The sequence below is a fragment of the Heterodontus francisci genome, chromosome 7 (genome assembly GCF_036365525.1).
Source record: "Heterodontus francisci isolate sHetFra1 chromosome 7, sHetFra1.hap1, whole genome shotgun sequence".
Lineage (NCBI taxonomy): Eukaryota > Metazoa > Chordata > Chondrichthyes > Heterodontiformes > Heterodontidae > Heterodontus > Heterodontus francisci.
The window spans coordinates 114273432-114286281 of NC_090377.1; the positions used below are offsets into that span (position 1 = coordinate 114273432).

The window sequence follows — 12850 nt, forward strand, 5'->3', positions numbered from 1 at the left end:
AGCTGACCCATCAGGTTTAAGCATCAAGTCCACCTGTGGATTCCAGCTGTCCTGACTAGGTTCAACTCAGCTGCCCTTCAGCGTGCATTGCACCTCTGCTTCCACTTGGGCCTGTCTGTCTGGATCTAAGTGGCAAGGATGTTGTTTTAAAGGAATGGCTCCCCTATACCCACATCATGTGAGGCTAAGGTTGTACATCCCGGCTTATCCCTACAAACTTTTTGAACCATTGTGAAAACCCTGGTTAGGACTTCACACTGTTTTGCCTCCAAGTGTAAAAGCCTATTGTTTAATTTTCCTAGCCATTCTGTATTCGCTAATGGGATAGTTGGAGGTTCAATCTGAGAATTTCCTAGGCCTGCTTCTGCCTCATCCTCACTATCCTTCTCCTTCTCCACAGTCCCGATTACCTGACATACCTGTACTAGCTTATCCTCCTCCCTGCGGTAATATTGTTTGAGCATATTTATGTGACACAACCGGTTCTTCATCCGGCAATCAGAGGTGTCAATCAAGTAATCTACCTTACCCACTCTTCTGATCACTCTATATGGGCCACTGAACCGTGTTTTTGATGGTTCTCCCTGTACTGGTAACAACACTAATACTTCATCACCTGGTTTTATGCTAGGGTGTGGTTTTTCCCACCATTTGACTGGTATGGCATGTCCTACTAAATTGTCTCACATCCTTTGTAAGACCTGACCAGTAATAATGTTGGCTTAAGCATGATTTGGTCGTCCGAATTCCCCTGTGTCCTGCAAAAGGAATGTTGTGTGCTAACCTTAATAATTCTTGGCGATATTTAGGTTGTACCACTACCTGTTCAAAACTATCCAGTCTTTGTCGGCAGGTCTACGAGGCGGTCTCCATTTCCTCCTCAAAACCCTGTTTGCCATATAACAGCCTTCCGGAACCCCTTTCGCCTCAGCTTCTGACAGAGCCATCTGTGCTATTCGGTATATTTCCAGATCAGCTTGCTGTGCTGCAATGACAGACGATCTGTTAAACATCTCATCTGGATTATCTAAATCCTCAAATAAGGTTTCAGATACTTGGCTTTCTATTTGTGGTGCCCCTTTTACCTCCGACAATGGATCCTGTTTAGCCATTGTTCGGATGACTACACACGCAGGAAATATTCCCAGAACTTGTTCCTGTAATTGCTCCATTTCCTTAATTTCACTTGGTTCCTCTGTAACTATAGGAGAAACTGATACGTTTGATCCAGACAATTCCTAGGAGTAGATCAATTCCCTTTACTGGCAAACTGTGGACAACTCCTACAGTTACTATCCCAGATATTAAGTCACTCTCTAGGTGTACTTTATACAAAGGTACGGGTATATACTCCCCACCAATTCCATTAACTATAACTTCAGCGTTCAAGGCACTCTCTGGTGGAAACCTTATATCTTTCCCCAGCAAGAGTGTTTGGGTTGCTCCTGTGTCCCTGAGTATAATGATAGGTTTTCCTGCCTCACTTACAGGATATGGAGTTACTCTCCCCTTTGACAAAAAATCATTATAACTCTCAGGTATTTTATTCTTAACCTCCTTTTAGTTTTAGTATCTGGTTTCACAGCTGCCGTTAAAAGCTATAGCCTGGTCTGCTATACTCTCAGTCAGAGTCTTTTCCTCTGCACTTGCTTTGCGTATCCCAACAAGTCTTATGGGTTTATCTCGCAATTTCCAGCATTCTGAACGAAGATGACCCGTTTTGTTGCAATGATAACACTTTGGCTTGCGAGCCTCACTTCTACTCTCAGCACCTTCCTTTCTGACCTGAGGAGGTGATCCTGGGGCATTCCCAGCTGCTCCTTCTTGTCCCCAGCTACTTGCCTTCCTTTCATTCTCCTACTTTCTATCCTTCTCAGGTTTATGGGGGTGACGGACAAAATAGGTTGGCTTATTCACAAGCTCAAAATCATCAGCAATTTCCGCTGCTTGCTTAGCTTTCAAAACTATCAGATTATCTATATGAGTTCTCACTACTGAAGGAATGGAGTTTTTAAATTCTTCTAAGAGAATCAATTCTCAAAGGTTCTCGTATGTGGTTTCTATCTTTAATGCCCGTATCCAACGGTCAAAATTAATTTGCTTCACCCTCTCAAATTCTAAATATGTCTGCACAGCCAATCTCCGCAAGTTCCTAAACTTCTGACGTTAAGCTTCAGGAACTAACTCATACGCAGCGAGAATAGCCTTTTTTGCCATCTCATAATCTGCAGAAGCCTGGAATTCAAGCTTTAGTCTTTCCAATGCTATTGCTGTTTCTTTCTCTTGTTGAAGTTTTCTTAATTCTTTATCTGCCTCAAGTTTTTCCGTTTCTAACTGAATCCTAGCCAATACCACTGCATCACTCTTGGATCTACTACTTTCTTGTCTTTCGTATTCCCTTTCTTGTTTCTCGTATTCCCCTTCATCATCATCATCTTCTTCTGCTAATTCCAGATGTTCGGCTATTATGTCAATCATCTCTGCTTTTTTGGCACCTAATTTCAGTTCCAACCCCAATTTCGCTGCCAATACTTTTAATTTGTTCTTAGTTAAAGTTATCAAGTCACTCAGGGAAACATTCTGCTTTCCCAAAAACTCCGCTACGCCCACTAATGCCATTACAATGGTATAGATTTACTTTATTATACAAGAGGCCTGGTTCTTTTATTTCTTTGTAATTGGCATTAGATTTGGATCACAACAATCGAGTTTCCAATTACTATGATCTCAGACGCGACAGCAATTAAATATGATGACAAACGCAAGACCCCAATTAAAAACGTTATCCCAGAGATGAGTAATTAATATGACTCCAAATGCGAGCCCTCCAAATTAGTCTGATTCTGATCCCAGGCGCGAGCCACCGAATTAAATATGATTCAATCTCGATCGATCCCCAATTAATATGTTATGGCTCAAGTCAAAGCCCCCAATCAAAATATAAGATTCTGATTGTGGTGGGAGAAACGCACTGTTGATTCACTGTTGAAACGAAAAAAACTACAGGATCATAACAATAGTACATTAGCTCCCCAGAGATTACAGTACATTATCCCCAAATCATTACAGTACATTCCAGCCTCAGTCATTACGTCATTACCCCCAGTCATTACAGTACAATAACCTCCCCAGAGATTGCAGCACATTACCCTCTCCAGTCATTACAGTACATTACCCTCTCCAGTCTTAAAGTACATTACTCCCCCAAAAATTGCAGTACATTACCTTCTAGGGATTACAGTACATGATCACCCTCCAGAGATTGCAGTACATTACACCCAGGCATTACTGTACATTACGTTTCCCCCCCCCCCCCACCCCGCCCGAGATTAAAGCACATTACCTCCCCCAGGATTACAGTACATTACCCCCCCCACCCCCAGAGATTGCAGTCCATTAGCCCCAGTCATTACAGTACCTTACCCCCCAGTCATTACAGTACTTTAACCTCCCCCAGAGATTGCAGTACATGACTTTCCCAGCCATTACAGTACACTACCCCACCCATAGATTACAGTGCATTACCCTCACTCCTCCGGGATTGCAGTACATTACACCCCCAGTCATTACAGTACATTACAGCCCCAATCATTACTGTACATTATGCCCCCCAGGGATTACAGTACATTACCCCCGAAAGATTGAAGTCCATTCCCCCCCCAGAGATTGCAGTCCATTAACCCCAGTCATTATAGTACCTTATTCCCCCCCCCCAGTCATGATATTACCTTAACTCCCCCCGAGAGATTGCAGTACATGACTCCCCAGTCATTACAGTACATTACCCCACCCAAGGGATTACAGTACATTACCCTCACCTCCCCCAGAGATTACAGTACATTACCCCACCCAAGATTACAGTATATTACCCTCACTCCCCCTCCCAGAGATTGCAGTACATTACCCCCAGTCATTACAGAACAATACAGCCCCAGCCATTACTGTACGTTACCCTCCCCCCCCCCCCCAGGGATTACAGTACATTACTCCCCCCCCAGAGATTGCAGTCCATTAGCCCTAGTCATTACAGTACTTTGTTTCCCCCCCAGTCATGACACTACTTTAACTCCCCCCCCTCCCCCCCAGAGATTGCAGTACATGACTCCCCCAGTCATTACAGTACATTACACCACCCAAGGGATTACAGTATATTACCCTCACCCCCCCAGAGATTACAGTACATTACCCTCAGTCATGACAGTACATTACCCCCTCCAGTCATTATAGTACATTACCCCCACCCATAGATTGCAGTACATTACTCCCTGAAATTACAGTACATCACACCAGTTATTACAGCACATTACATCCCCCGTCATTATAGTACATTGCCTCCCCAGACATTACAGTAAAATATCTCCAAGTCATTACAGACCATCATTACCCCCAGTCATTACAGTAAAATCACCCCCCCAATAGATTGCAATACATTACCCCCAGTCATTATAGTACATTACCCTCTCCTTCATTACAGTACAGTACCCTCTCCCGTCATTACAGTACATTACCTTGTCCTGCCATTACAGTACATCAAACCCCCAGTCATTACAGTATATTACCTTCTCCAGTCATTACAGTACATTACTCCCCGGAAATTGCAGTACATTACCTACCAGGGATTACATTACATGACCACCGCCCCCCCCCCCCCCACCGCAAGAGATTGCACTACGTTATCCCCAGTCATTACAGTACATTACCCCCCCCCACCCAAGTCAGAGAGTTTTACAGCACAGAAACATTACTGTACATTATGTCCCCCGAGCAATTAAAGTACATTACCCCCCCCCCCCCACCCAGTGACTGCAGTCCATTACCCTCCCCCCCCCAACCCAGACACTAGAATCCATTAGCCCCAGTCATTACAATACTTTATCCCCCCAGTCATGACAGTACTTTAACCCCCCCCCCCAAGAGATTGCAGTCGATTACTACCCCCCAGAAATTGCAGTCCTTTACCGCCCCCCAGAGATTGTAGTCCATTAGCCCCAGTCATTACAGTAAATTACATGTGAGGCAAGGGAGGAGATTGCAGGGGCTCTGACACAAATGTTCAAATCCTCTCTGGCCACAGGAGAGGTACCAGAGGATTGGAGGACAGCGAATGTGGTACCATTATTTAAGAAGGGTAGAAGGGATAAACCAGGTAATTACAGGCTGGTGAGTCTAACATCAGTGGATGGGGAACTATTGGAAAATTCTGAGGGACCGGATTAATCTCCATTTGGAGAGGCAGGGATTAATCAGTGATAGTCAGCATGGCTTTGTCAGGGGGAGATCGTGTCTAACTAACTTGATTGAATTTTTTGAGACGGTGACGAAATGTGTAGACGAGGGAAAAGCAGTTGATATAGTCTATATGGACTTCAGTAAGGCTTTTGGTAAGGTCCCGCATGGAAGATTGGTTAAGAAGGTAAGAGCCCATGGGATCCAAGGCAATTTGACAAATTGGATCCAAGATTGGCTTAGTGGCGGGAGGAAGAGGGTGATGATTGAGGGTTGTTTTTGCGAGTGGAAGCCTGTGACCAGTGGTGTACTGCAGGGGTCGGTGCTGGGACCCTTGCCATTTGTAGTGTACATTAATGATTTTAGGCATGAATATAGGAGGTATGATCACTAAGTTCGCAGATGACACCAAAATTGGTGTCGTAACTAGTGAGGAGGAAAGCCTTAGATTACAGGATGATATAGATGGGCTGGTAAGATGGGCGGAGCTGTGGCAAATGGAATTTAATCCTAGAAGTGTGAGGTGATGCATTTTGGGAGGACCAACAAGGCAAGGGAATATACAACAGATGGTAGGACCCTAGGAAGTACAGAGGGACCTTGGTGTACTTGTCCATAGAGCAGTGAAGGCAGCAGCACAGTTAGAGAAGGTAGTTAGGAAAGCATATGAGATACTTGCCTTTATTAGCCAAGGCACAGTGGCAAGCACCGCAGCCTCACAGCTCCAGCGACCTGGGTTTGGTTCTGGGTACTGCCTGTGCGGAGTTTGCAAGTTCTCCCTGTGGCTGTGTCGGTTTCCTCCCACATGCCAAAGACTTGCGGGTTGATAAGTAAATTGGCCATTGTAAAAAAAATTGCCCCTAGTGTAGGTAGGTGGTAGGAGAATTGAAGGAAGGTGGGGATGCGAGAGGGAAAAATGGGATTAATATAGGATTAGTATAAATGGGTGGTTGATGGTCAGCACAGACTCGGTGGGCCGAAGGGCCTGTTTCAGTGCTGTATCACCCTATAAGAGCGGGGAGGTTATGATGGAGCTGTGTAAAATGCTAATTAAGCCACAGCTGGAGTACTGTGTACAGTTCTGGGCACCACATTATAGGAAGGATGTGATTGCACTGGAGAGGGTGCAGAGGAGATTCACCAGGATGTTGCCTGGACTGGAGCATTTCAGCTATGAAGAGAGACTGAAAAGGCTAGGGTTATTTTCCTTAGAGCAGAGAAGGCTGAGGGGAGATATGATTGAGGTATACAAAATTATGAGGGGCATTGATAGGTTAGATAGGAAGAAACATTTTCCTTCAGCGGAGGGGTCAATAACCAGGGGGCAGAGATTTAAGGTAAGGTGCAGGAGGTTTAGAGTGGATTTGAGGAAAAAAAATTTCACCCAGAGGGTGGTTGGAATCTGGAACGCACTGCCTGAAGAGGTGGTAGAGGCAGGAACCCTCACAACATTTAAGAAGTATTTAGATGAGCACCTGAAATGCCATAGAATACAAGGCTATGGGTCGAGTGCTGGAAATGGGATTAGAATACAGATACAGAGAGATACAGCACTGAAGCAGGCCCTTCGGCCCACCGAGTCTGTGCCGACCAACAAACACCCATTTATACTAATCCTACATTAATCCCATATTCCCCACCACATCCCCACCATTCTCCTACCACCTACCTACATTAGGGGCAATTTACAATGGCTAATTTACCTATCAACCTGCAAGTCTTTGGCTGTGGGAGGAAACCGGAGCACCCGGCAGGCACAGGGAGAACTTGCAAACTCCACACAGGCAGTACCCAGAACCGAACCCGGGTCGCTGGAGCTGTGACACTGCGGTGCTAACCACTGCGCAACTGTGCCGCCCAATAGTTAGGTGCTTGATGGCCAGCACAGACACGGTGGGCCGAAGGGCCTGTTTCTGTGCGGCATAACTCTACGACTCTATAATTACCCTCACCACCACCCCCCCCCCCAGAGATTACAGTACATTACTTCCCTGTCATTACAGTACATTATCCCACCCAAGGGATTACAGTACATTACCCTCACCCCCCACCCCCCCCCAGAGATTCCAGTAGATTACTCTCAGTCATTACAGTACATTACCCTCTCCAGTCATTACAGGACATTACTCCCAACCATAGATTGCAGTACATTACTCCCCGAAATTACAGTACATCACCCCCAGTTATTACAGTACATTACACCCCCCATCATTATAGTACATTACCTTCCCAGTGATTACTGTACATTATTCCCAAGACAGTACAGTACATTATAGCCCCAGTCATTACATCATTACCCCCAGTCATTACAGTAAAATAACCCCCCAAGATTGCAGTACATTACCCTCCCCATGGAGACTGCAATAAATTACACCCCAGTCATTACAGTACATTACCCCACCCAAGGATTACAGTACATTAGCCTCCCCGCTGCCCCCCAGAGATATCAGTACATTACACCCCCCAGTCATTACAGTACATTATCCCTTCCCCCAAGGATTACAGTACATTACCCCTCAGTCACTACAGTACAATAGTCCCCTCCAGGGATGACAGTACATTACCCCCATACAATATTACAGTACATGTTCTCGCACCTACACTGTTTGGGATTTTCTTCTCCATGCTGCTCTCACATGCGTTCAAGTCTTCAGAAGAAGGAATTTTCCTCCACGCAAGATCAGGTGACAGGTTGTTCAACCTTGCCTGTCTACGATCGAAGACCAAAGTACGGAAAGTCCTCATCAGGGAACTTCTCTTTGCTGACGATGCTGCATTAACATCTCACACTGAAGAGTGTCTGCAGAATCTCATCGACAGCATTGCGGCTGCCTGCAACGAATTTGGCCTAACCATCAGCCTCAAGAAAACGAACATCATGGGACAGGACGTCAGAAATGCTCCATCCATCAATATCGGTGACCACGCTCTGGAAGTGGTTCAAGAGTTCACCTACCTAGGCTCAACTATCACAAGTAACCTCTCGATGCAGAAATCAACAAGCACATGGCTTCCACTGCTATGTCCAGATTGGCCAAGAGAGTGTGGGAAAATGGCGCACTGACACGGAACACAAAAGTCCGACTGTATCAAGTCTGTGTCCTCAGTACCTTGCTCTCCGGCAGCGAGGCCTGGACAACGTATGTCAGCCAAGAGCGACGTCTCAATTCATTCCATCTTTGCTGCTTCCGGAGAATCCTTGGCATCAGTTGACAGGACCGTATCTCCAACACAGAAGTCCTCGAGGCGGCCAACATCCCCAGCTTATACACTCTACTGAGTCAGCGGCGCTTGAAATGGCTTGGCCATGTGAGCCGCATGGAAGATGGCAGGATTCCCCAAGGACACATTGTACAGCGAGCTCGCCACTGGTATCAGACCCACCGGCCGTCCATGTCTCCGCTTTAAAGACGTCTGCAAACGCGACATGAAATCCTGTGACACTGATCACAAGTCGTGAGAGTCAGTTGCCAGCGATCGCCAGAGCTGGCGGACAGCCATAAAGACGGGGCTAAAGTGTGGCGAATCGAAGAGACTTAGCAGTTGGCAGGAAAAGACAGAAGGGCAAGGAGAGAACCAACTGTGTAACAGCCCCGACAACCAATTTTAGCTGCAGCGCCTGTGGAAGAGTCTGTCACTCTGGTATTGGCCTTCATAGCCACTCCAGGTGCTGCTCCACAAATCACTGACCACCTCCAGGTGCTTATCCATTGTCTCCCTACACAAGGAGGCCAAAGGAGAAGACGACTCCAGAGTAATCACTTCTGATGAAAGGTTACAGACCTGAAACATTAACTGTTTCTCTCTCCACAGATGCTGCCAGACCTGCTGAGTATTTCCAGCACTTCTTGTTTTTATTTACTATTTGGTTGTCTCTCTGCGCAATTTTAATCTGGCAGCTCGTGGAGACCACATGTGGCCGCAGTCATCAGAAAAACTGTCAATCACCGTCAGGGCCCGCCCCCTCAGAATGATTGACTTCCTTGGCTGGCGCCGAACGGCAAACAGCAGCGAAACTCCGCCCACCGCCGCCGTCCAGCACCAATCAGCGATTCTGTTACCGCCCACGTCCATCGCCAATCAGCGGTACCGGAACCGCCCATCGCCGAAACCGAGCACCAATCATCGGCTCTGGTACCGCCCATGGCTGTTGATTGACGCGAGACGCATGGCCCGGAAGTAGACGGTGGAAGGCGCTGACCCTGAATATTTGCGCTGCCACAGCAACGGGAAAGCAAAATGGAAAGCGGGGAGGTGGCGGTGAGTGATTCCTCCCTGCTCTGGAGGGGTTACAGGCGGCTGGCGTGGGGAACCTGTTTGACTGTGAATGCCCTGGGCAGGGGTGGGGTAAGAGAGCTGCAGTTGGCCTCAGTACCCTGAGATGGGGGTAAGGGGACTGCAATTGATCTCTACTCTGGGATGGGGGCTGCAAATGGACTCAGAACTCGGGGATGGGAGTAAGGGGGCTGCTGTTAGCATCTGTACCCTAGGACGGTGGTAAGAGGGTTGCTAATGGCGTCAGTACCTTGCAGAGGAGGTAACGAGGCTGCTATTTGCCTCCTTACCCTGGGATGTGGGTAAGGGGGCTGCTGTGCCTCAGTATCCTGTGCTAATAAGATATGAGTAATGAAGCTGCTGGGATTAAAAGAGGAGAGATGTTGTTCCATGACCTTTTGTTCAGCTATGTGGCTTGTCCAATGTACACCTCCTTTGTTATCTCTTGCCCCACCCCTGCTTTACTTGCTTATAACCTTTGACATTTCTAATATTTGCCAGTTCCGAGGAAGGGTCACTGACCCGAAACGTTAACTCTGCTTCTCTCTCCACAGATGCTTAGACCTGCTGAGTATTTCCAGCATTTCTTGTTTTTATTTCAGATTTCCAGCATCTGCAGTTTTTGCTTTTATATTAATATTAAATTAATAATTGGTTAGAGAAAGGTGTAGTGCCAGAGCACTGGCAGATAGCTAACGTTAAACCTTTATTTAAGAAGGGTAATGGATTATGTCCAGGCGACAATGGGTTTGTCATCTTAAAATCGATGGTAGGAAAGGTAATGAAATCCTGACTAAAGGAGAAAATGGAAAAAAAACTAGAAACCAAAATTATAAGTAAGGGGTGAAAGGTTATTGGGGGCAAGCAGGAACATGGAATTGGGGTTACAATCAAATCAGCCATGATCTTGTTGAATGGCGGAGCAGGCTCAAGGGGCCGAGTGGCCTATTCCTGCTCCTAATTTGTTTGTACGTATTCGTATAATAATGAATAGTCAGCATGGATTGCAAAAGGGAAAGGCTTGACCAACCTCATTGAATTCTTTGCAGAGTTACACAGAGTGCGTACAAGGGTAATGTAGTAGATGTAACTTAACTAGATTTCCAAAAGGCCTTTGATTATGTGGCATATAATAGACTTATGAATAAGGTCAGAGGATGTGGAATCAGGGGACAGGTAGCAGAATGAAATACTAGCTGGCTTCAAGACAGAAATCAGAGAGGAGCAGTAAAGGGTAGTTATCAGAGTGGCAGAAGATGGAATGTGAAGTCCTACAAAAGTCAGTGCTGGACCATTGTTCACAATTTATATTAACAATTCAGATTTTAGAATCAAAAATGCAATTTCTGAACTTGCGGATGACAGCAAATTTGGGGGGGAGGGGGTTAGTCAATACTGAGGAAGACTGCAACATGTCACAGTGAGACATTTTACATACTGGTAGAATGGCATATAAGTTATGTTAAACTTGTATTGAACGTTGGTTAGACCATACTTGGAGCACTGTGCGCAGTTCTAGTCACCATATTATGAAAAAGATATGGAGGCTCTGGAGAGGGTGCAAAAAAGATTTACAAGGATGATACCAGCACTGTGACGTTATACCGACCAAGAAAGCATGAACAGGCTGTTTTTTTTTTTGTTTCTTTTGAAAAGAGAAGGCTAAAGGGTGACCAAAATAGAGGTCTTTAAGATTATGAAAGGTTTTGATAGTGTGTGTTTCCACTTGTGAAGAAAAGCAAAACTGGAGGCCATCAATATAAGATCGACACCAAGAAATAAAATCGGGAATTCACAAGAAACATCTTTACCCAGAGGTGAGAATGTGGAACTTGGTACCAGAGGGAGTAGTTGAGACACATAGTATCAATGCATTTAAAGGGAAGCTCAGTCAGAAATAGTTCCTGATTCCAACAGTGCCACCTTGTCTCAGTGGTATCCACTCTGAGTCAAATGTTCAAGCTGCCCATTCCAGGATTTGAGGTCATAATCTGAACTGACACATTACAGCAGTACTGAAGGGGTGCTGCACTGTTGAAGATGCCGTCTTTCAGGTGAAATATGAAACGGAGGTCCCGTCTGCACTCAGGTGAAGTTAAAAGATCCAATGGCACTATTCGAGGAAGAGCAGGGGCGTTCTCCCAGTACACAGCAAGGTCTGCAAACAATACCAATACCATGAAAAGATGATGAGCTGGTCATTTATTTCCTTGCTGTTTGTAGGAGCTTGCTTTGTGCAAATTGACTACTATGTTTCCCACATTAAGTATTGACACTGTTATAATTAGTTGTGAAGCCTCTACCACGATGTCTCCCCACAGTCAAATAGTCTATCAACATAATGGCTGCAACATACTGACTCTCCACAGCCAGGAGGTAGGTTTAGCAATGTTGCACAGGCCCAGCAGGCTCCTGTTTTCCACGCCCCACAACACTCTGTAAGACCCAGTGCCTGTTTAGCCAAAGCAAACGAGCCCTGCTGGGGCTTGAACCCAACACCGTTACTCATTGCCTCAGGCTCATGCGTGGAGAATGGGAACCTGAGTGGTGTACTGGAGGCCTGTGACTGTCTGCAGAACTGCACCCTAGCGGGTGTACAGGATGGGGGGGAATCAAACCATCAAATGTAGCTATCTTTTGTCAGAATATCTGCCACTCCTATTACTTACATGTATTACTGTTCACTTCTCAGTAATTTTTGTTTATCTGATCGATATTTTTATCCTTCACTAAATATCATGATTTCTCACACAACTTGGTTAACATGTTCTGTAAATTTAGATATTACACTGTTATAACTTTCATCAGGAGTTGTGCAGGAGCCATGATCCCGGGCTAATTTCTGGGGCAGTGCACTGGTCACAGTGCCTTGAGTTGAACTACTGCTGCTGTTTGCTGTGCTACATTTCAACATGAATTTGTGCTGACGCCTTTAATGCTCAGAGTGAAGAGCCTGGTCACCAAGCAGTGCAATAGTCAGGAGAGCAACTGGCTTTACAGTCAGAAGGGTGGGTTTTTGAAGAAGGTTTTAAATCACAGAATAGTCTGGCGCGGAAGGAGGCCATTTGGCCCATTGAGTCTGTGCCGTCTCTTTTGGAGAGCCATCAAGTTGGTCCCAATTCCTCCCCAGTCTGTCCCCATATCCCCTGTGGTTCTTTTTCCCCTAGACACAGAACAGTCCTGAAACCCAACTTATATCAGCGTTTCCAAGCTGGTGAGGCTGTGACCAGAAGCGCAGAGAGGACAGGAGGCAGGGAATGCAGGAGTGGTGGGCTATACTGTACGGTGAGCACTCTTGTACTGCTGCACACAGTGAGTTCAGGGGTTCCCAGAGTCAGTTTTTTTTGCT

At 46.0% G+C, this 12850-nt stretch overlaps 1 protein-coding gene across 3 annotated transcripts in view; it reads left to right on the plus strand.

Annotated features, from left to right (window-relative positions):
• Nucleotides 1–9399: 9399 nt before the first annotated feature.
• LOC137372244 (transmembrane protein 237-like) overlaps nucleotides 9400–12850 on the plus strand; it is a 40918-nt gene continuing 37467 nt past the window's right edge. For all 3 annotated transcript variants that reach the window (XM_068035912.1, XM_068035914.1, XM_068035913.1), the window contains exon 1: nucleotides 9400–9486. In XM_068035912.1, the coding sequence (XP_067892013.1) occupies nucleotides 9466–9486 (21 nt within the window). In that variant the 5' untranslated portion in view covers nucleotides 9400–9465. The remainder of the gene's footprint in view (nucleotides 9487–12850) is intronic.